General features: G+C 51.1%; 1 protein-coding gene across 1 annotated transcript in view; it reads right to left on the reverse strand.

Moving 5' to 3' along the window:
- NCS1 (neuronal calcium sensor 1) overlaps positions 1-7,081 on the reverse strand; it is a 57,848-nt gene extending 50,767 nt beyond the window's left edge. Inside the window, exon 1 of the mRNA XM_030838565.2 lies at positions 6,937-7,081. Within this exon, the coding sequence (XP_030694425.1) occupies positions 6,937-7,000 (64 nt within the window). The 5' untranslated portion in view covers positions 7,001-7,081. The remainder of the gene's footprint in view (positions 1-6,936) is intronic.
- Positions 7,082-25,082: the final 18,001 nt, after the last annotated feature.

Here is a 25,082-nt window from a genome sequence, read left to right on the forward strand (position 1 = left end):
CTAGTGATTCGAAAGTCACTGTCCAGGCTGCAGTGCTTCTGGGACAGAACCCCAAGCAGGTGTGTCTCCAGTCCTCCAGGCCCGCGTCCACGCAGGATCCTAAAACCCAGCACTCTGGAGCCGGCCCGCCCTCCCCAGCTCCCAGAACGATCCAGCTACCGGCCAGGCCAAACACAGAAGCCGTGTGCATTTACCATTCCCTCCCAATTCAGCCGAGGGCCTGTGACAGCTCACGCTGTTACCTCCCAGGGGGGTGGCCGCGAACCGTCCCCTGCCTCTGACGGCCAAGCAGCCCCATTCCTGCGAGGACATTTACTGAGCACTTACTAGGTGTCGGTCCCTGTGCCTGCCAACGGCACACACCTGGCACCCAGAGCTCAGCAGGGTGAGGGGCTCCCCAGGGTCACATGGCCGGCAAGCCCTCACCACTCTGCTGTCCCACCCCAGCCGGGAACCTGACCCCAACTTCACATTACCTGGAAACCTGGCGTGTTAATTTATGACGATCTCTGCCGTGGTAGACAGACCACTTGTGCAAAGTGTTTCGTCTCATGATGACAGTAAGGAGGAACCTCTTTTTAATTTATACTGGTTTTTCTTTTCCTTACTGGAGAGCAAGAGAGATTTAGGACAAGATGAACCCCACCAGCTTCAATGAAGAAAGCAAGACATCTTCATCTCCACCCCAGCAGGCAACCCATCACGGCACCATGGGAGGCACCCGACAGGAGTCAACCTGCCCCGGGTATTTGCCATGTGACCCTGCAAGAGATATTTCACCTCTCTGGCACTCGACTGGTCCATTAGTAAAACAAGGACTTTGGACTACATGACCCCAAAGTCTCCTCTAGCTCAAAGATTCCAGGATTTTATCTTATACTAATCAAAGAAATGAATATTGAAACAGTGAGCTACTCTTCTCTTCCTCATCAAGTTGGCAATTATTAAGAAAAACAATAACACTCAGTGCTGGCAAGGATGCGGGGAAACAGGCACTCTCCCATCCCCTTTTGCTGAAAATATAAATGGGAACGTACTTTGTGGAGAGCAGTTGAACAATTTTTCAATCAAAAGTCTTTTAAGATGTTCCCAGCCTTTAATACGACAACTTCATCTGGGGAAATTTATCTTCAAGAAGAGACATGTGCAAAGATTTACTACAAAGATGTTCGTGCCGAGATTTAGTACAGAGATGATTCTCAAGCACTGTTTATATTAGAGAGAAAAAAAACCAACCTAAATGTCCAATGGCCAGCGATTAAATAAAATATGTTACATTCATATGAGGCACTGTTACAAAATCACGGGCAAACATTCACAGCTGTCAGATTTTGAGAAGTTAAAAAGTATATAATCCCGAATTTACAAGGTAATGAAACCTATGTACCAAGTCCTATTGGAGTCTTCCTCCTAAATATATGTAGGATGTGTCCTTGACGTCACCCCCAGTGATACCCCCAATTTATCACCATGATCACCCGGCCTTGATTCCAACCCCCTCCATACTAGGGACTACATGCTAAAAGGATATCCAAACCCAAATCTAACGTCTCCACCACCTCCATCCATAGACGGCCACCCCCGGCCCCGCCCATCTGGGAAAATGTCCAAAACCCTTCCTACGGCCTTTGGGGCCCTTGGTGAGGGATGGCGTGAGCCCAGTGCACTGGCCGGCTGCATCTGCCCCAGAGGGGCTCAGGCCTGGCCTTGGGAGCAGAGGAATCTGGGCCCAATCCCAAGGCCGCGGCCAGGAGGAAGGGCTCTCACCTGACACTGTGAGATGTGACATGCCAGAACTCTCTAGGGTGGGGATGGGGGTGGATGGAGCTGGGGGATGCAGAAAGAGCCGGAAGAGGTGTTTGGAGGAGGCCTGGGCTCTGGGCCCCGGGGGAGTCCCTGCCCCTCTCTGACCTCTGCTTCTCTCGGCAAGGGGTGGCTGTAAGCCAGTGGGCCCGTCCTGCACTGGAGGACAGAGGACTTGCCTCTGAGGATCAGTTGCCACCAGGAGAGGTTTAAAGGGTCCCCCCAGAACCAGGCACCATGCTGGACCCTTCAAGTGCGCAGATCCCTCCCACCTCTGGGGCCCCCCTGATGCCTGTTTTCCAGAGGAGGAAAGTGAAGCTCCATGAGATGGGGCTTGCCCAAGGACAGGGCCAGAACCCTGGCACATCTGGTCCCCGGGGTCTACTTCCCTCCCTGAGACTCTGTGGCTAAACAGCGTCCCCTCCCCTTCTGGCTCACGCTCGGACCTCCAAGCCCTCTCCCCTTTAGATCCACAGAGTCACGTGGGCAGGTACTGCAGATGAGCAAACTGGTGCGCAGAGAGGGTAAGCAACTTGCCCAAGGTCACAGAGCCCGAGTGAGGACCCAGCCCATTCTCCAGGATACTGAGTTTACAACAGGCTTGATATTTCTTGCCCAGCCCGGCTGTAAGAGTCTAACCTCGATTCCTCCTGCTGCTGCTGTTTAGCCTTCAGTGGAGTCGGGGAGCGGCCTCCCTGGTCTTACCCGCATGCACACAGGAGGCAGAGGGATCGCAGAAGCCGCCTCCCTCCCTCAGGGCCTTCCCTCTCCTGGGTGGCTTATCCGTTTCTCGGCTGTGGGGCCCTCCACGCCCCAACTCGCTCAGTTATCTTAAGATGGGTGCCAGATACTGCCTCCCCCCAAGGCAATGTCTTGCCCTCCCTGGTCGAGCAGAGTTGGGTGGGAGAAGCACCAATCAAAGAGTATTCCTTATTCTACAGGAAGGGACCCTCATGCGACCCTTCCCAAAGCCAGAGAGGCTGGTGACATCCAGCATCTCCCCACCAGACTCCTGGGGGTCCCCTTCTCTGCTCTGGGCTGCAGACACTTCAGCTGCTGGCTTACCCTGACCACTCCCGCATCCAGATGCCCCTCCCACCATTCTGGCATCAGGGGAAAGGCCGAAGAGACCCAAGATTGGCAACAAGAGCAGAGGGAGGAGGGGACCTCCTCTGAGTTTTGGAAGGAGGTGTGGGGAGAGCCGCGAGCACCACGGGGAGAGAATAAGGGGGAGAGAGGGTGGAGGGTTCTGCCTTCCCCAGGAGGCTGGCTGGCTTGGCCCAGAAGTCCAAGCTGGCTGGCTTGGCCCAGAAGTCTTTAAACGGATGCAGCTCAGACCACGACAGACGGCTTGAGCCCCGCAAGCTCGGTTTTCCGGACGACCTGGCTAGTTTCCACCCGAGGGCAGGAATTACATCTCTCTCGTTCACATCTCCATCTCTGTGCCCAGGACAGAGTGAGCACTCAGTGAAGGGCAGGTCAGGGCAGCCTCAAAATTAACAAGTGGGATGGGGGTGGGGGAGACACTGCAGCAGGTAAAACAAGAACCTGCTAAGGTTCGGGCAAACCCAAAGTCCCATCTTTCCACGCCTCCTGAGTGCCAGGCACAAAGACCAGGGCCGTAGGGAGGTTCCTTCATGGAGAGATGAACTTTGCTCACAAGATGTATTTACGACCGGTTCAGGATGAAGCCCAATTGTGTAGTCAAAACAACGTGTTAGTAACGATCACTAACATGCATCCTCGCATCCTTGACAAGTGTGTGTCACGCATCAGGGACCTCTTACCATACGCCTTATGCTCTGTTGTATGTGAATCATCTTGTTGCCTCCTTACATGCCCTTGGAGTCAGGGACCATGAGCACACCCATTTTGCAGTTGAGAAAACTGAGGCTCAGTTAGGTGAAGGACTGGCCTGTCCCACAGTCTGGGCACACAGGGATGACAATATCCTTACCAACAAACTGCACAAAAGTGGGCCAGACCTCACAGAAACCGGGCTGCTGGCCACACCGAGCACTGTTTGATGAGTCCCGGCTGGGTGGGGCCTCCGTCTCTCGCAAACCTCCTGCTGCCCCTGGATGTGAACTGTGCCGGGGAGGGTGAGGATTGGGTTACGGGGCGCTGATGACTTACAAAATCTCTTCCGCAGCGGAGGGAAAAAAGTCTGCTCTGCAGTGTTAAAGCTGAATGACAGAGAGGTTTAGCTAGGCTGACTCCAGATGTGCCGAGGGAGGGCCACACGGTTGGAGCTCTCAGAACTCCTCCTGCGTCCTCACACACACAGATCACCAAGACAGTCTTTTCCAGAGAGCAGGAGACTCACCACCAAGGATGGCAGCCAGCACTGACTTGGGCATGAACATCTGGGGCTCCCCTCTAGGCCCCCCTCGGCGTTGTGGCTGGCTGTGGGATGCCGAGGTGGCCTAGGACACCAGGTGATGCTTACACATGCCAGGACTCCTAGAACCAGTTGCGGGTCTTCAACTGGGACTCCTCAGAACCAAGGTCTGCATGACAAACACTCGTTAAGGGTACAAATTCCTGGGCCCGGCCCAGGCTCTAAGAATCGGAAATCTGGGAGGGCGACCAGACCCAGGCACCTTGGTGTTTAACGGACCCTCCAGGAGATTCTGACATTTGAGAGTCCTTCCTAAGCGCTCCTCTCTTGACCCCGTATAACACACAGAACCCCTTGAACAAAGAGCAGACGGCTTCACGCCCCGGCCAAAGGAGGCCCATCTGGGGCCTTAGAACAGGCTGGAGGCTTTTCCTGCTGTTCCTGCCGGGAGACTTTTCATTCAACAGATACCTGTGGCCCTACTAAGTGCCAATGCAACCCGACAGGGAAGGGCCTGCCCTGAGGGAGCCGACATCAGCAAGGGAGATAGACAGAAATCCCACGAGCCCAACACGACCTCCCTCAGCCCAAACCCAATAAGAGCCCTAGAGGAAAAGTACCCGGCTCACTCTCTCCCTCATCGAAACTGTTCCAGCTCTCCAAAGGCCTTCTAAAATAGCCCGGCCCAGCCCAGCACCATGGGCCTGATTCCTAACAAGGCCTTGTTGACTCGTCTTCTCCCAAAGTTGACAGATCTGCCCAGAGAGAGGGCGATGGACAAAATGACCGCCCCAGGTGCCTTCCCAACCCAGAGGCCACCATCACGGGCTTAGAAATCGGAAAGGGACACACAGAAAAAAAGCCCCTCCAGATTTCTCAGCGTGAGCTCTGAGGTCTCTCAAGGGGATTAACTTGGGGGCCAGACAGGCCTGAGTTCGAGTCCTGACACTGCCTGCTGACGGGCCCTGGGACCTTGGGTCCCGGAACTACTGTGAGGATTGAACGCGTTAGGGAGGCAAGGAGCTTGGTGCGCGATGTGCTCCAGAAGCAGGAAACCTGGCTCCACTCAGCTCGCAGGTGATAGAGACACCCTGGTGCAGCCCAAGCTCACTCTTCCTTTGAAACCCACTGGACCCTCTGCCTCCCCAAGCCCAGGGGCCTGGGAAGCCCCGTGTGCAGCCTGCCTGCTGACAGCTACAGGCCGCAGCTGGACAGAGCCTGAAGGAAGGCCCAGCAAATCTCACAAAACAGCAGCCAAACTGGAAAGGGCCACCTATCCACCTCGGAAAGAAGGTAAGAGCAGCAAGGACGGAGTCCCTGGTCCTCAGAGCCTCAGCCCTTCAAGGAGCAGCTACTGGGATGTGAGCGCCTTGCTGCAGAATTCCACTGGAGAGGGGCCAGTACCTCCCAGTGGCCTAGCACCCACTCAGGAAAGACCCCTTCAATCCAAGCACATGGGGGTGAGGGGCACGGAGCTGAAGTGTGGGCTTGGACAGACCTGCAAACGTGCCCAGAAGACCAATGGAGTGGGGGGAGGGGCGAGCAGAGGTTGTGCAATGCACCATCACAAGCTGCCTCCCAAGCCTCCATCAACGCGTGGAGGTGGCGGTCAATCTGCCTCCGTCTAGGGAGGGCACAGAGCGACTGGACCCACGCAGCCGCCCAGGTACGGGCTCAGAATCCCAACCCAAGCCCAGAGCCCCTGCCCCGTTCCAAGTCAGATCCCCAGGCAGAAGCCCTTCCAGACCACTCAGCAGTCCTCCTCCGATCCCCCAAAAGAAAGACCCTAAAAGAAAGACCGTGTGGTCAGGACCCAGTGCCATTAACCCTTGGCACGCTGGGACATCTCCAAGAGGCTTGCAGGGAAGGGAGAAGTCTGGTACAGAGAAACTGGAGAGATGAGGCGACCGGAGAGTTGCGAAGTTGGGCAAGTGGAGAGAGACACACTGGGACAGATCTAGAGAAATCTGAAATTGACAGACCCTCCTCTCAGGGGTGCCCCAGACGGTTAAAAGATGAGATGGACCAGATCACCCAGGGCTGTAGAAACCCATTTCCCAGCCTGGCAGATACAGATAGAAGCTGGGAAGGTGCAATCTGGGCCAGAGGAGAATTCAGCCTATAAACCCTGCAGCCAAGAGGATGCCCAGGACCCTTCACCGCTGCCGCTGCCGTGAGCTCTCTGACAAGTCTCACCACCGCACCACACACGATCAGGGCCAGGGAGGGGGCGACAGGCCAACCTCGCAGCAGCAGCAGCAGTAGCGGCGGCAGCAGCGGCGGCGGCAGCGGCAGCGGCAGTAGCGGCGGCACCGTGATGCATGAATCACCCGCCCCGCTGCGCTCGTGCCAGTCGGCTCCGCGCAGCCGGAGCCACCTCGCAAGCAGGCGCCCCCTCTCCGCCCCTCGCCCTTGCACACCCCTGTCCTTTTGGACAGTTCTGCTGGGGGGGGGCCGCGGGGGGGCTGGGGGCTTCCCTCCGAGCCCGGGGGTGGCCCCGCGCTCGCGGACAGGCGGCACACGTCCCGGGAGCGCATGGTTGGGGGGTGTCCTAGAACAATAGGGCCAGGTGTGGGGCTGGGGGCGCGGCCGGGAGCTTCCGAGGGGCCCGGGGCGGGTGCAGGGCAGGGGATGGCCAAGGCAGGGTGGCGGCGTCGTGGGGAGCGGAGAGCTGGCCCGGAGCGGACGCTGGGCGGGGGGTGGGGGTGGTGACCGCGCGTGGGGGGAGGGGCGCGAGGGGGCGGAGGCAGCGCCCGGCAGCGCAGGGCGGGGGTCCCGGCGCGCGCACTCACAGTAGGTTTTCCTGGTCAGCTCCTCCACGACTTCAGGCTTCAACTTGCTGTTGGATTTCCCCATCCTCGGCGGCCGCGGCCCCCGCGCCCCGGGCCGGACCCCGTCGGGGCGCCCAGCGGGAGTGGCTGGGCCGGGGCGGGGTGCGCGGGGGGCCGGCGGGCCGGGGCCGCGCCTTTGTTTGCGGCTCGCGGCGCGGTGCCCGGGGCGCGGGGCAGCCGCTTGGCAGGCCCGGGCCGTCCGGCCGCCGCCCTCTCCGGGCGCCGCGGCGCGGAGCTGCGCTGGGCTGGGCGCCGACGCGGCCGCGGTGTTGCCGCGGTCGTCCCTGGTTACTGAGCTCCGCGGCACATGCTCGCTGCTGCGCTCCCTCTCGCCGCCGCCCCTGCGCTCCCCGCCTCCCGCCTCCCGCCCGCACCGGCGCGCCAGGGGTGGACCCGGAGCCGCCACTCAGCGCCCGGCGCCACCTCCCGCCCCGCACCCGCCCGGCCGGGCCTGCGCCCGCGGAACGACGACCCCGCGAGCGCCAAGCCAAGCTCGCAGAGGGGCGCCCCCGGCCTCATCGGTCCCCGGGCGGGAGGGCGAGGTCACCCCCGCCACCTCCCTCGCGGCGATCCGGCCCCCCCGTAGGGCGGAGCCGGGCGGGGGAGGGCCCGGAAGATCTGACGTGAATGAGGCTGAGGCTCGGCTTGGCGAAATTCATTCATTCGACACTGATTTGTTGGGCGCTGGGGAAGCCTGGGAGCAGGCCAGGCGCGGTCCCAGCCCTGACGGGGCGGGGGCGGGAGGGGAGGACACGTCTCTGCAGGATGTCACATGTGGTGGCGGGTGGGGGGGAGCACCTACCGCGGCCTGGGGAAGGTGACCTCCAAGCCCGGGGGAGGGAGGGAGGGTGGTTGGGAACGTGTTCAAGGCCCAGAAAACCTGGAGGAGGGGAGGAGGCCTGAACGCCAGGGAGAGCTCCTCTCCGTGCACGGGACTCCACGCACAGTCCGGGGTATGATGTGAGGCCAGAGAGAAGGGCAAGGACCAGTGGGGACAGACCTGCGCTCGCCCCAAGGAGCTGGGCCTCTGCGATTTAAGCAAGGAGGTAACAGGGTCAGATATGCTTTCTCTGCTTCTCTGGCCTCAGTGTGGAGGGGCGCTCTGGTCAGGAGCTGTGGCCCAGACCAGTGGCCAGGGCTCCACCTGGATGGACAGAGGCAAGGGATGGGGGGTGGGGTAAGTTTATGGTGAGGGAGAGAGTCTACGTGGGCTTCCAGGGCCAGCCCATCTACAATGTGAACATGTTGGGACCTCTTCTGTCCCCTTCCCCAGCTTTATCTGTTTTCTCTTTAGCAACTATCACAGATCTCTTTTTTTAAATTTAATTTTATTTTTTTATACAGCAGGTTCTTATTAGTCATCCATTTTATACACATCAGTGTATACATGTCAATCCCAATCGCCCAATTCATCACAGCACCATCCCCACCCCCCTGCGGCTTTCCCCCCTTGGTGTCCATACGTTTGTTCTCTACATCTGTGTCTCAACTTGTGCCCTGCAAACCGGTTCATCTGTACCATTTTTCTAGGTTCCACATACATGCGTTAATAAACGATATTTGTTTTTCTCTTTCTGACTTACTTCACTCTGTATGACAGTCTCTAGATCCAGCCACGTCTCAACAAATGACCCAATTTCGTTCCTTTTTATGGCTGAGTAATATTCCACTGTATATATGTACCACAACTTCTTTATCCATTCGTCTGTCGATGGGCATTTAGGTTGCTTCCATGACCTGGCTATTGTAAATAGTGCTGCAGTGAACACTGGGGTGCATGTGTCTTTTTGAATTATGGTTTTCACCCACTTCAGACCTAGGGACACATACAGACTGAAAGTGAGGGGATGGAAAAAGGTATTCCATGCAAATGGAAATCAAAAGGAAGCTGGAGTAGCAATACTCATATCAGATAAAATAGACTTTAAAATAAAGAATGTTACAAGAGACAAGGAAGGACACTACATAATGATCAAGGGATCAATCCAAGAAGAAGATATAACAATTATAAATATATATGCACCCAACATAGGAGCACCTCAATACATAAGGCAACTGCTAACAGCTATAAAAGAGGAAATCGACAGTAACACAATAATAGTGGGGGACTTTAACACCTCACTTACGCCAATGGACAGATCATCCAAAGTGAAAACAAATAAGGAAACAGAAGCATTAAATGACACAATAGACCAGACAGATTTAATTGATATTTACAGGACATTCCATCCAAAAACAGCAGATGACACTTTCTTCTCAAGTGCGCACTGAACGTTCTCCAGGATAGATCACATCTTGGGTCACAAATCAAGCCTCAGTAAATTTAAGAAAATTGAAATCATATCAAGCATCTTTTCAGACCACAACGCTATGAGATTAGAAATGAATTACAGGGGAAAAAAAGGTAAAAAACACAAACACATGGAGGCTAAACAAAACACTACTAAATAACCAAGAGATCACTGAAGAAATCAAAGAGGAAATCAAAAAATACCTAGAGACAAATGACAGTGAAAACACTACATCCAAAACCCATGGGATGCAGCAAAAGCAGTTCTAAGAGGGAAGTTTATAGCTATACAAGCCTACCTCAAGAAACAAGAAAAATCTCAAATAAACAATCTAACCTTACACCTAAATGAACTAGAGAAAGAGGAACAAACAATATCACAGATTTCATTAGCAGATTTTTTCATTGTGTTTTGCTGTCTCCTCAGCTAGAGTATGAGCCTCCCGAGGGCAGGGATTCTTTCTTATTTGTAGTTTTATTTCCAGCACCTAGAAGGCACCTGACTTTGCAGTGGCCACTCAGCAAACCTCTGTAAATGAGTGAAGGGCTGAGGGCGGAAGGACACCGGTGCTGGGGGCCTGGGGGTGGACAGAGCATGGCAGGAAGAGGCCGCCCTCCTCAGGGCCACAGGGATGAGGTGGTGGGCAGGGTGTCTTTTTGTCCCCACTTTGGCACAGTGTTCAGACCTCAGGGGATCCGGGAAGCCCGAAGGAACGGGGGAGACAGAAACCCTGCCTCTCAACCCCAGATGCCTCCTCCTCCAGACACGCCCCATTCCAGCCTTTCTCCTGAAGGCCTTGCCTGGTCGAGGCCCTGGCCCCAGGAAGCCTTCAGAGAGGGGTACACTTGCTGGCCTGCTAGAGCTCATTCTGTCAAGGAAGTGAGGAGGGTACAGACCCCAAGAGCTGGGCCCACAGTTGGAGGGATCTGGTTTAAACTTGGGAACAGGATGTCCCAACCATGAGGACTGGCTAGGAATGGACAGTAGGGAGGGACCCGCGGTGAGGGGTTTAGCGCTGGCCAGCCCAGCCTGAGCTTCCTGCCTGGGAGGAGGGGTCCCCAGCAAGGGGACCAAGGCCTAGTTGGGACGACAGTGACAGCAGTAGCAATTAAAGCCCTAAATCCACGTGCTCCTCCTGTATTTCTTGCCCACCGTCTACATGCCAGGCACTGTGCTGAGCACTGGGGACACCACCGTGACCAACGTGGTCCATTTCCTCAGGGAGCTCAGGGACCTCCCCCTCTCCTGTCTGCCCCACATTGGTCCCCAAATCACACTGGTGACAAACTCCACGAAAAGATGTGAACCGTACACAGAAACTCCTGTGGGGGCAGGGAGCTTCCTGCGGGCTTCACAGATTCCTCTGTCATTCAGCAAGTATTTACTGAGCACCTATTATGTGCCGGGCCTGCAGGATAGAGACAAAACTCCTGCTGTTGTGGAGTGTACAGTTAATGAGGGCACAGTGATATAAACATAAACAAAATTCATGAGTAAAATATATAATGTCAGAGGTGAAATATAACAATAAAGCAGGGAAGGCGGATGGCAAGTGCTGGGGTGGGAGCTGTGAGATGTTTACTGGCAGGGAGCCCTCAATGAAGAGGTGCTATTTGAACAAGGACCTGAAGGAGGGGGATGCCCTGCAGTAGAGCCTGGTGGCCTGTGTGTGGCCTGGCAGGGGCGCAGCAAGGTGGGGCTTAGAGAGTGAGGCAGAGATCGGAGATGAGGTCAGACTCAGGGATCTGTTGGTACTTAGCCGGATCCCTGGGCTGCTGCACACTGACTCCAGGCAGGTGGGGTGGAAACAGGGACCCTTGGGAGGTCACAGCATCATCAGCTGGGGCGGTGGTGGCCGGGTCCAGCGTGGCAGCGAGGACGTAGAGATAACTGGTTAGACTCGATTATATTTTGAAGGCAGAGACGGCAGGATACCTGAATGGATTGGGTAAGGGTGTGAGACAAAGAAAGAAGGGAATCAAGGCCAAGGATTTTGACCTGAGCCACTGGGAGAATGGTTTCCATTTGCTACTGTGGGGAGTGGCCAGGTTTGCAGATGGAAAGAGCAGGAGTCCGGTTCTGGACGTGTGAGGTATGGGAGGCTCATTAGACATCCAAGTGGAGATGCCGAAGAGGCAGGTGACACAGGCGCCTGGAGTTTGTGGACAGGTCCAGGCTGCAGGGATCAGCTGGTGAGTCATCCTGGCAGAGATGGAATTTAAAGCCCTGCGACGGGATAAGGTCACTAAGGGAGCGTATAGATATATAGGAGCTGGTCGGGCAAGGCTGGGCAGAGTGTTCCGGGCCCCCATGACGTGGGGAGAGCATGTGGGAAGGTGCTGGGCCTTGGGGCCAGCCTTACCCTCTTTCCTGACCTGGATTTCAGCCCAAAGGGTCCCTGCCAACATCCAAATACCTTATCCCGTGCCACCCCAGACTAAGCGCTCAGATCCACTCTCTGGTGCCCGGGGTCGTTCTGAGAGCACTGGTTCTGGGTCTTTCTGCCACAAGAATTTGGTGTTTTAAGGTGGAGAAAAACGTGCAGCCAGGCTTCAAGCCAGGGTTTCACGACCAGATTCCCACTTCCAGAGGCCCCTCCTGGCTGCTGTGGATTGGAGGGGACAGAGTCAAAGCCCAGAGGCCGGTGAAGAGCCAGGGAGTTTGAGTGGCAACTGATTAGATGGGGGTTGGGGGGATGAGAGAGAGGAAGGGACGGAATGGATCCCTGGTGGAGGGGGTGGAGGGGGAGGGAGAGCCCGGCAAGGAGCAGGTCATAAACCAGTGCGCACAGAATAATCGAATTAGCTCCATATACCTATGTAGAAAGCAGTCCGAAGGGTACACCTCCAGGGTGTTACAGCAATTGCTACCAGTATATGTGGGATTATAGGTCATTTTATTTTCTTCTCTCATCTGTATTTTTCCTTGTGTTTTAAAAAATTGGGATGGGACTTCCTTGGTGGTCCTATGGTTAGGACTCAGTGCTTTCACTGCCGTGGCCCCGGGTTCAATCCCTGGTCAGAGAACTAAGATCCAGAAAGCCACTCAGCGGGGGGAAAAAAAAAAAAAAAAAAAAGGGATGTAATTCACATAATATAAATTTACCATTTTAAAGTATATAATTCAGTAGTTTTAGTTTATTCACTAGGTTCTGCAGCCATTATCACTACCTAACTTGAGAATCTCCTCTGTGTCTTATATAGACTGTTTTCTATAACTAAATGCTTTGCTTTTGAATAAGAAAAGTATTTGACAAATCATCTTGCTCAGCTGCCAGTAGCCCCAGGAACACGCCTTCCTGAGTCAGCTGCTAGGGCTTGTGGATGACCTGGATGCCCAGCCCCCTTCCAGACGTGGTGAATCTGAAGGAGGGGGCATCGGGCCTGGGAATCTGCATTTTAACCCAGCATCTGGTCTCCCTCTCTCGCCTTTCAGCTGAGAGTCCCATCCCTTGTGTTATAAGCTCACCTGGGAGAGTGACCCCAGATGCTTGCTTTGTAGTTCTTTCAGAAAGCTTTGCGGGGGGGAGGGAGAAATGACACACATGTGGTGGGCAGAGTCAGGATTAAAGATTCCCCCAGGTCACTGCATCCTGGGTGTCGGTTACCTCTTCTGCCTGATCAACAGCTCCATTCCGATCTCTTCCAGGTCTCAGTCCACATATCCAGTGCCTTATAGGGTGTGTCCATTTGGACGTCTCGCTAGTATCTCAGACTCAGCACGGCAGAAACATAACTAATCCCCTCCCTCCCCAAAAGAATCTTCTCCCCTTGGGCACATGGCGCCCCCCATACTCAGTGGCTCCAGCCAGAAATCTGAAACATCTTAGGCTCCTCCCTCTCCCCAGGAACCTCCTCTCTAGATCCATCAACCTGGTCCATGGGATTTCCCTGCCTAAATAGCCCTCAAGGCATAAGGCTTTTCTCCACTCCTCCCCAGCCCACAACAGGTCTAAGCCAGCCACTGCCCTTTCTCAAAGCCACCGTCTCCTGCCTTACCTCTTGGTCCCCCTAACAAGTTGTTACCCCGCCGGGGCTGCCCTTCCGCCCCCTCCCATATTGCAGTGACTGCCTAGACCTTCAAGCTCCAACAGGAAACCCCTCCCACACCTACAGCCACTGAGCACCTGAGATGTGGCCCATCCAATGGAGACGTGCTCTCTGCACAAAGTACACACTGGATTTCGCAGGGTCATACAAAATAAAAAGAATGAAAACTATCTCATTCATATATTTTAAAAATTTGATTACACATTGAACCGATAATATTTTGGCTATAATGGGTGAAATATATTATTAAAATTAATTCCATCTGTTTCTTTTAGTTTTTTTTAAATGAACCTACTAGAAAATATAAACTTCCACCGGTGGCCACATTCTATTCCTAACAGACAGTGCTGTCTTGGACGTCCCTTCTAGTCTCCATTTAAGCATCATCTCCACAGAGCCTTCCCGGGGTCCCACAGGTGACCTCATGCCCCCGTAGTGTGCACCTACGCCCAACGGCACCTGGTCCTGGGGTTTGCAGCACTTTATGTGATTTAAGGAGGTGTGTCCCGAGGAAGACCTTTCCGTTCCGTCGTTCCATCGGTCGGGTGGGTGCGAATGGGGGCTGCCCAGGTACAGCCAGCTGCTAGGACTGGGGGGAGGGGTGTGCTGGAATTTGGCCCAGTCGGGGGAGGGGGAGGAGGGGACCCACTGAATCCCCAGCGTGGAGCATGCATCCTGAGGCCCAGGTTCAGGCCTGGCTCTGTTCCTCATGCACTGTGTGGCTTCGGGCAAATCATTTCCCATCTCATGGACGAAGCTGATCTTCTCATGAGGGGAGGGTTTATAAGCATCAAAGAGGCTGGGCACAAACGCACGCCAAACAGTTAACATCTTTAACCTATTAAGAACTTTCTAAGCTAAGAAGCAAACGGTGAGCCCTCAATAGAAAATGGGGAAAGGACTCAAGGAGGTGATACTGGAGCAAATGCAAGCCTCCCGTCAGCACAGAAGCTGTCCCTGACAACTTATCAGAGGAGCACAAAACAAACTGGAAAGAAAAAGAGTCAGTGACCATAACCCAGGGTTGGCAAAGAAGTGAGAAAATGGGCAACCAGCCACTGCCAGGCAGGTTGAGTTGGTACAACCTTTCTGAAGAACATTTTGGCAGTAAATACCCATATTCTCTGACTCAGCAATTCCTCTTCTAGGAAATTCTCCGAAGCCAACCATTGGAGCTCTATACAAGTGTTTAGCTTCAAGGATGTTACTGTAGCGGCACTTATAACAACAACAACAAAAGTGGAAACAACCTACGTATCCAAAACCGAGGGATTCCATTAGCCATACCATGGAATCCTATCCAACAGTATTAAATTACAGCATGGACAGAAATCTACTTACATGACACAGATCTGTTAACAGCACAAAGAAGTTTCAAAAATCCTAGGATCATGCCAACTGTGGGGTGAAAAAGAAATCTGTGATCTCATTGTGAGTGTGTGTGGGGTTTTTTTGGCCACACCAGGCGGCGTGCAGGATCTTAGTTCCCAGACCAGGGATAGAACCCATGCCCCCTGCAGTGGAGGCGCAGAGTCTTAACCACTCGACCGCCAGGGAAGTCCCTGTGGGTTTTTTTGGTTTTTTTTTTTTGCGGTACGCGGGCCTCTCACTGTTGTGGTCTCTCCCATTTCGGAGCACAGTCTCCGGACATGCAGGCTCAGCGGCCATGGCTCACGGGCCCAGCCGCTCCGCGGCATGTGGGATCTTCCCGGACCGGGGCACGAACCTGTGTCCCCTGCATCGGCAGGCGGACTCTCAACCACTGCGCCACCAGGGAAGCCCTGTGTTTTTTAATTAAGTAGTTTTTAATCATATTTTTTCTCCAAGTTATAAAAAGATTATCAAAAGTATATAATCCAGTCTCTCCTGAAGAAAAACCAGTCTCAGTGGTACACATGTCCTGTGGGGAAAAGGGTTCCCTGGTCAAATGCTTTGGGGGGATATCCCATCTAGGAGTCAGGCACATTCGCATACTAAAGGCTCTGAGAAATCCTGCGGGAAAGAAATTTGTTTTATTTCAGTATTTCTACTCTTATTTTTTCCTTAGCTCCAGATAGCATTTGAAGAACTGATGTCCTGTGGAATACACAGACATGAGGAACCCATTGTTTTATGGGTTCTCCCGTGGCAGAAATGATGTAATGAAGAGGTGAAATGGATGGAGGTGAAGCACTGAGTCTTTAGTTGTCATATTCACAGGGTCGGCACTGCTAGAGAGAGCCCACCCAGCGGCCAGCTGCCTCCCCATCTCAGATGTCCCGCAGGTACCTGGCCCAAAGTGGGAGCTGCATGACCATAGGTTGGGTCCAGCTGAGCTGACTCACCCTGTCCCCAAAACATGCTGCAGTGGGCTGCCGACCCCAGCCCGTGGGCAGTGGCTGCCGTAGCGTTGTGTTGGGCAGGGGCTTGGCTGGAGAGAGTGGCATGAACCACTGCGCTATGGGTCATGGTCATCACGGAGGAAGAGGCAGCACTGTGTATCTCCGCGTTCCCTTGGGAAGAATTCTGTGGTCTTTCCCATCCTTCTTTCCTGCATTCACCCCGAGTGAATTACCACCCAGTCAGGGCAAATGGCGATTGGAGAGGACCAGGGGCTCTGGGGTCAGAGAGGACCAGGGGCTGGTCCTCCATCCATGATGTCAGAACTGCCCACCACAGTCACATCCTCACTAGGCTCTCTGGCCAGCAGCCTTGTGTTATAGGGGGCTGTGGAAGTGGCCAGTGGGACAGTGGTTAGCACAGGCCCTGGAGCCAGACTGTGCTTACTGGTTGTGTGGCCTTAGGTAAGTTACTTAAACTCCTTAAGCCTCAGTTTCCATATCTGGAAAGTGGGCATAATAAAAATACTACCTCCCCACAGAATCGTTATGAGAATTAAGTGATATACGGGAATACGCAGCACTCCTTAGTAAAGGCTGGCTGTTATTATTATTGATGAATAATTACGTAGGTTTTAATAATATTATTGTTATTGACAGAGGAAAAGAGATCATTTAATGACATCATCTGGGGGGGCGCCCAGGCATGTGACGACCTGAGCACGTGACGTGGTCAGCGCCGAGATCCTCATGGGAGAAAAGAAGAACAAAAAGAAAAACAGCTGGGCAGGTCTTCAAGACGGCGGAGGAGTAAGACGTGGAGATCACCTTCCTCCCCACAAATACATCCAAACTACATCTACATGTGGAACAACTCCTACAGAACACCTACTGAACACTGGCGGACCTCAGACTTCCCAAAAGATGCCTTCAGGTGACCTACACGCAGAGGCGGGGCCAAATCCGAAGCTGAGCCCCGGGAGCTGTGAGAACAAAGAAGGGAAAGGGAAACCTCTCCCAGCAGCCTCAGGAGCAGCGGATTAAATCTCCACGATCAACTTGATGTACCTGCATCTGTGGAATACCTGATTAGACGACAAATCATCGCGAAATTGAGGCGGTGGACTTTGGGAGCAACTCGAGACTTCGGGTTTGCTTTCTGCATCGAATTTGTTTCTGGTTCAATGTTTATCTTAGTTTAGTATTTACAGCTTATTATCATTGGTAGATTCATTTATCGATTTGGTTGCTCTCTTCCTTTTATATATATATGTGTGTGTGTGTGTGTGTGTGTGTATGTGGTGTTTATTTTTCCTTCTTCTCTTTTTGGGAGTGTGTATGCGTATGCTTTTTTGTGTGATTTTGTCCGTATAGCTTTGCTTTTGCCATTTGTTCTAGGGTTCTGACTGTCCGTTTCTGTTTTTTCTGGTTTTTTTTTTTTTTTTTTAGTATAGTTTTTAGTGCTGGTTATCATTAGTGGATTTGTTGTTTGGTTTCGTTGCTCTCTTCTTTCTTTCTCTCTTTCTCTTTTCTTTATTACCTTTAAATTTTTTTATTTTTCATAATTTTTGCCTATTTTAATAACTTTATTTTTTTCTTTCTTTCTTTCTCTCTCTCTCTCTCCCCCTCCCCCTCTCTCTCTCTCTCTCCCTCCCCCTCTCTCTCTCCTTCTCTCCCTCTCTCTCTCTCTCTCTCTCTCTCTCTTTCTTTCATTCCCTTTTCTTCTGAGCTGTGTGGAAGACAGGGTCTTGGTGCTCCAGCTGGGTGTCAGGCCTGAGCCTCTGAGGTGGGAGAGCCAAGTTCAGGACATTGGTCCACCAGAGACCTCCCGGCCCCACGTAATATCAAACGGCAAAAGCTCTCCCAGAGATCTCCATCTCAACGCTAAGACCCAGCTCCACTCAACGACCAGCAAGCTACAGTGAAGGACACCCTATGCCAAACAACTAGCAAGACAGGAACACAACCCCACCCATTAGCAGAGAGGCTGCCTAAAATCATAATAAGGTCAGACACCCCAAAGCACACCACCGGACGTGGTCCTGCAAACCAGAAAGACAAGATCCAGCCTCATCCACCAGAACCTCCACCAGGAATCCTACATAACCCACTGAACCAAACTTACCCATTGGGAGCAGACACCAAAAAAAATGGGAACTACGAACCTGTAGCTTGTGAAAAGGGGACCCCAAACACAGTAAGTTAAGCAAAATGAGAAGACAGAGAAATGCACAGCAGATGAAGGAGGTAAAAACCCACCAGACCAAACAAATGCAGAGGAAATAGGCAGTTTACCTGAAAAAGAATTCAGAGTAATGATAGTAAAGATGATCCAAAATCTTGGAAACAGAATGAAGAAAATACAAGAAATGTTTAACAACGACCTAGAAGAACTAAAGAGCAAACAAACAATGATGAACAACACAATAAATGAAATTAAAAATTCTCTAGAAGGAATCAATAGCAGAATAACTGAGGCAGAAGAACGGATAAGTGACCTGGAAGATAAAATAGTGGAAATAACTACCGCAGAGTAGAATAAAGAAAAAAGAATGAAAAGAATTGAGGACAGTCTCAGAGACCTCTGGGACAACACTAAATGCACCCACATTCGAATTATAGGGGTCCCAGAAGAAGAAGAGAAAAAGAAGAGACTGAGAAAATATTTGAAGAGATTATAGTTGAAAACTTCCCTAATATGGGAAAGGAAATGGTCAATCAAGTCCAGGAAGCGCAGAGAGTCGCATACAGGATAAATTGAAGGAGAAACACGCCAAGACACATATTAATCAAACTATCAAAAATTAAATACAAAGAAAAAATATTAAAAGCAGCAAGGGAAAAACAACAAATAATATACAAGGGAATCCCCATAAGGTTAACAGCTGATCTTTCAGCAGAAACTCTGCAAGCCAGAAGGGAGTGGCAGGACATATTTAAAGTGATGAAAGGGAAAAAACTGACAACCAAGATTACTCTACTGAGCAAGGATCTCATTCAGATTCAAGGGAGAAATTAAAACCTTTACAGACAAGCAAAACCTAAGAGAATTCAATACCACCAAACCAGCTTTACAACAAATGCTAAAGGAACTTCTGTAGGCAGGAAACACAAGAGAAGGAAAAGACTTACAATAACAAATCCCAAGCAATTAAGAAAATGGTAATAGGAACATACATATCGATAACAACCTTAAATGTAAATGGATTAAATGCTCCAACCAAAACACAAACACTGGCTGAATGGATACCAAAACAAGACCTGTATATATGCTGTCTACAAGAGACCCACTTCAGACCTAGGGACACATACAGGCCAAAAGTGAGGGGATGGAAAAAGATATTCCATGCAATGGAAACCAAAAGAAAGCTGGAGTAGCAATTCTTATATCAGACGATTAAAATAAAGACTATTACAAGAGACAAAGAAGGACACTGCATAATGATCAAGGGATCAATCCAAGAAGATATAACAATTGTGAATATTTATGCACCCAACATAGGAGCACCTCAGTACATAAGGCAAATGCTAACAGCCATAAAAGGGGAAATCGACAGTAACACAATCATAGTAGGGGACTTTAACACCCCACTTTCACCAATGGACAGATCATCCAAAATGAAAATAAATAAGGAAACACAAACTTTAAATGATACATTAAACAAGATAGACTTAATTGATATTTATAGGACATTCCAACAAAAAACTACAGAATACACTTTCTTCTCAAGTGCTCATGGAACATTCTCCAGGATAGATCATATCTTGGGTCATAAGTCAAGCCTTGGTAAATTTAAGAAAATTGAAATCGTATCAAGTATCTTTTCCAACCACAATGCTACGAGACTAGATATCAATTACAGAACAAAATCTGTAAAAACTACAAACACACGGAGGCTAAACAAAACACTACTAAATAACCAAGATATCACTGAAGAAATCAAAGAGGAAATCAAAAAATACCTAGAAACAAATGACAATGTAAACATGACAACCCAAAACCTATGGGATGCAGCAAAAGCAGTTCTAAGAGGGAAGAATACTAGCAAACAGAATCCAACAGCACATTAAAAGCATCATACACCATGATCAAGTGGGGTTTATCCCAGGAATGCAAGGATTCTTCAATATATGCAAATCAATCAATGTGATAAACCATATTAACAAACTGGAGGAGAAAAACCATATGATCATCTCAATAAATGCAGAAAAAGTTTTCGACAAAATTCAACACCCATTTATGATAAAAACCCTCCAGAAAGTAGGAATAGAGGGAACTTACCTCAACATAATAAAGGTCATATATGACAAACCCACAGCCAACATCATTCTCAATGGTGAAAAACTGAAACCATTTCCTCTAAGATCAGGAACAAGACTCTCACCACTCTCACCACTATTATTCAACATAGTTTTGGAAATTTTAGTCACAGCAATCAGAAAAGGAAAAGAAATAAAAGGAATCCAAATCGGAAAAGAAGAAGTAAAACTGTCACTGTTTGCAGATGACATGATACTATACATAGAGAATCCTAAAGATGCTACCAGAAAACTACTAGAGCTAATCAATGAATCTGGTAAAGTAGCAGGATACAAAATTAATGCACAGAAAATCTCTTGCATTCCTATCCACTAATGATGAAAAACCTGAAAGAGAAATTAAGGAAACATTCACATTTACCACTGCAACAAAAAGAATAAAATACCTAGGAATAAACCTACCTAAGGAGACAAAAGACCTGTATACCGAAAACTATAAGACTCTGATGAAAGAAATTAAAGATGATACAAACAGATGGAGAGATATACCATGTTCCTGGCTTGGAATAATCAACATTGTGAAAATGACTATACTACCCAAAGCAATCTACAGATTCAATGCAATCCCTATCAAACTACCAATGGCATTTTTCACAGAACTAGAACAAAAAGTTTCACAATCTGTATGGAAACACAAAAGATCCCAAATAGCCAAAGCAATCTTCAATCTTGAGAAAGAAAAACAGAGCCGGAGGAATCAGGCTCCCTGACTTCAGACTATACTACAAAGCTACCATCATCAAGACAGTATGGTACTGGTACAAAAACAGAAATACAGATCAATGGAACAGGATAGAAAGCCCAGAGATAAATCCACGCACATATGGTCAACTTATCTTTGATAAAGGAGGCAAGAATATACAATGGAGAAAAGACAGCCTCTTCAATAAATGGTGATGGGAAAACTGGACAGCTACATGTAAAAGAATACACATAATAAACTCAACACCATACACAAAAATAAACTCAAAATGGATTAAAGACCTAAATGTAAGGCCAGACACTATAAAACTCTTAGAGGGAAACACAGGCAGAACACTCCATGACATAAATCACAGCAAGATCCTTTTTGACCCACCTCTTAGAGAAATGGAAATAAAAACAAAAATAAACAAATGGGACCTAATGAAACTTAAAAGCTTTTGCAGCGCAAAGGAAACCATAAACAAGATGAAAAGATAACCCTCAGAATGGGAGAAGATATTTGCAAACGAAGCAACTGACAAAGGATTAATCTCCAAAATATACAAGCAGCTCATGCAGCTCAATATCAAAAAAAAAAACAAACAACCGGATCCAAAACTGGGCAGAAGACCTAAATAGACATTTCTCCAAAGAAGATACACAGACTGCCAACAAACACATGAAAGGATGCTCAACATCACTAATCACTAGAGAAATGCAAATCAAAACTACAGTGAGGTTTCACCTCACACCAGTCAGAATGGCCATCATCAAAAAATCTACAAACAATAAATGCTGGAGAGGGTGTGGAGAAAAGAACCCTCTTGCACTGTTGGTGGGAATGTAAATTGATACAGCCACTATGGAGAACAGTATAGAGGTTCCTTAAAAAACTAAAAATAGATCTACCATACGACCCAGCAACCCCACTACTGGGCATATACCCTGAGAAAACCATAATTCAAAAAGAGTCATGTACCACAATGTTCACTGCAGCTCTATTTACAATAACCAGGACATGGAAGCAACCTAAGTGTCCATCAACAGATGAATGGACAAAGAAGATGTGGCACATATATACAATGGAATATTACTCAGCCATAAAAAGAAACGAAATTGAGTTATTTGTAGTGAGGTGCATGGACCTAGACTCTGTCATACAGAGTGACGTAAGTCAGAAGGAGAAAAACAAATACCGTACGCTAACACATATACATGGAAGAACATAGGGGCAGGACGGGAATAAAGATTCAGACATAGAGAATGGACTTGAAGACACAGAGAGGGGGAAGGGTAAGCTGGGACTAAGCGAGAGAGTGGCATGGACATATATAGATAGTGGGAAGCTAGCTAGTGGGAAGCAGCCGCATAGCACAGGGAGATCAGCTCGGTGCTTTGTGACCACCTAGAGGGGTGGGATAGGGAGGGTGGGAAGGAGATGCAAGAGGGAGGAGATCTGGGGATATATGTACATGTATAGCTGATTCTTTTTTTTTTTTTTTTTTTTTGCGGTACGCAGGCCTCTCACTGTTGTGGCCTTTCCCGTTGCAGAGCGCAGGCTCAGTGGCCATGGCTCACGGGCCCAGCCACTCCGCGGCATGTGGGATCTTTCCGGACCGGGTCACAAATCCATGTCCCCTGCATCGGCAGGCGGACTCTCAATCACTGCGCCACCAGGGAAGCCCTGATTCATTTTTTTATACAGCAGAAACTAACACACCATTGTAAAACAATTATACTCTAAAAAAAAAAAAAAAAAATGACATCATCTGTGGAAAGGATCCTGAACCAATATTGTGAGGGCTGGTCCTAGGGTCAGGCATGGGGCCTCCTGAGCCTCGGATTCCTCACTTGTAAGTTGGGATCGTGGTGCCCTGGGGAGCCTGCTGCCTCACAGGGCTGCTTATGGGCCTTGACAGTGGGGCTTCTCCATCGCAGAAGGAGCGGATATCCCAGGGAGCAGCTGAGCGAGTGGGTCTGTGAACGAGAAGCAGGTGCAAAACCCATTGGCCTGGGGACACACGCTTCCCTCCTCCGTTCTCTCGGGCGCCTGGGGAAGTGAGAAGGGATCTCTTTGCTCCTGAGTCCATGACCATCACGCCCACCCACCATTAACAGGCAGTGTTCTGGTCCTCAAAGTCTCTCTGCCCGGTGCGCTTGCGAGATGTACCTTCTCTGAACCTCACCTTCCCAAAAAGCCTTTCGCGAGGGTCCCGAGTGAGCTGGAGCTGGACACACACACACACACACACACACACACACTCCTGCTGCCCCAAGCCCCGCACAGAAGCAAAGGGGAACGGGCTGTCGGCTAGTGTTCCCCTGTCCTTGCCAACCCCACTAAGGCTTATTCTCTGGGTCTGGGGAAGGGTCAGGGAACCCATGCTTGCCCCTGGCCCAGCTGAAGCGAAAGGGGGATTTATTAGAAGGTCAGGAGGAGCCAGGGGGCAGCCCTGGGGCAGTGCCGGTTCCTCCCTGACATCCCGGCTCCCGGTGGCCCGCAAAAGAGAGACCACAGCCGGCTAACAGCAGCAGAACTGGCAATGTTTGTACGCACAGAACTGCTCAGGGGACTGATGGAACGGCGGAGGACGGGCTGAGGAGGGGCAGGACCCAGGAATCTCTGGAATGTGGAATCTACTGGCAGAGGCAAGGAGACAGTGTCTTCAGGATGAGATGGGCTCTGGCCTCTTCCTCCTTCTCTGCAGCCCTTTGTCCAAAATCCAGTCCCGAGAGAGACTGTGTGATGGGCCACGCCACACTGGGGTCTGGGGACTACACTGGATGGGGGCGGACAGGGCAGCTCGGTGGACAGCTTCCCCAAGGTTGATCCCAGTGGAGGAGTCGGGGGAGTCTCCCTCCAAAGTAAACTGGGTGTTTTTTTCCAGAAGAATGGGGAAGGAATGCTGGGGAGGAATGGGGTGCAGCGGGGCAAAATCTAGTACATGATCCCAGGACCCTGCTTCTTGGGGGCAGTTTCTGCCTTTGCAGACAGCTTCCCCTGCGCCTCCTGCCCCAGCGCGGCCTTACAGTCCCTCCAGGTCACCTGCCCACCAGACCGGCCGGTGAGTCACAAAGCCCAATCCTGGGGAAGAGGATCTGATTGGCTCACATGAGTCAGGTGTTTGCCTGGTCCAATCAGCCCTGGCCAACGAGATTAGGTCACACAATGCCAGCTTCAGAGGTCCACCCTCTGGAAACGGGAGCTGGACAGACACCCCGAATACCGATGACCACACAATTTGAAAATCCTCAAAGCTGGGAGCCAGTATTTGAAGGCCCCAAGTCCAACGTGCCCAACTTGCAGACAGGAGAAAGGAAGACAGAGGATTGCTTCTCTCTGAGGGGCGGGTGCTGGACCCCCTCCCTAGGGACCAGTGGGCTCTCCCAGGGTCAAGCTCAGACATGCTCAGGAGTGGGGAAAACGAGCAGCTTTCTTGGAGGCCCAAGCCCTGGAGCCCATGACCACCCTGGGTGAGGGGAGCCGCACACCACCCGCCCCCCAGATCCTCACAGAGATGTCTGTTGGTTTCCAAGCCAGGCCCAGCCCCTCCTCATCCCAGGGAGTGCCAGAACCAGAGTTAGGGGCCAGAATACAGTCTCTTCTGGGCAGATGCAAGGGTTGGTTCCTAGGTTGGTCCCTGACGGCTGCTGGGGCCCAGTCCAGCTCTCCCAGGCTCCCGGGCCCCATATGTCTGTTACCTCTGAGCCAACCCAGCAGCCTCATGAGGGCAGGACTCCATGTGTCTTGTCACTGCCGCCTGGCCAGGGCCCAACCCAGAGTGGCAGCTCAGACAACACCGATGAATATTGGTGGTGACCCTTCAGCCCCTTGACTCCTCTCTGACCATGACGTTAAGTCTGTCTGTCTCCTTGAGGTCAGCCATGCAATGAATACAATAATGTCCAGGCCACTGTCCTGGGCTCCAGGCCCACTAACCTCCCTCTGGTACAGACCTGGACAACTGCTCTCACCCTCTGGACCTCAGTTTCCCCGTCTGTACAATGAGGGGCTTCAAGGTTCCTTCCAGTTGGGACATTGTGTGCTGTAACAGTTCCAAGCTGGGGTTCAGTCTTGAAGCAGTCAGAGCTGACCAGCATTCAGGTGGGACGCCTTGCCTTCTCTTGGAGTCCTTCAGCTTCTCTTGCTTTCAGACTCGAACTTAGTAAAGAGCAAGTCCACAGTAAGAGCAGCAGCTACCACTCTCTGCGCCCTTGCTGTGTGCCAGGCAGTGCGCCAAGTGCTTCCTGAGCACCAGCCCACTGAGCCTTTGCAGGATGCTATGAATTAGGCAGCCAGGCCCAGAGAGGTTGAGGAGCTGGGCCTGGGTCACACAGCTGCTGACCAGCCATAGGGATTCAAGTCAGGCTTGCCTGATCCCCAGCCTGTGAGTTCACTATATGGCGCGAAAGCATCCTGATATCTGAGTACAAAGAGATGTGTG

This window comes from Globicephala melas, chromosome 6 (assembly GCF_963455315.2).
Source record: "Globicephala melas chromosome 6, mGloMel1.2, whole genome shotgun sequence".
Lineage (NCBI taxonomy): Eukaryota > Metazoa > Chordata > Mammalia > Artiodactyla > Delphinidae > Globicephala > Globicephala melas.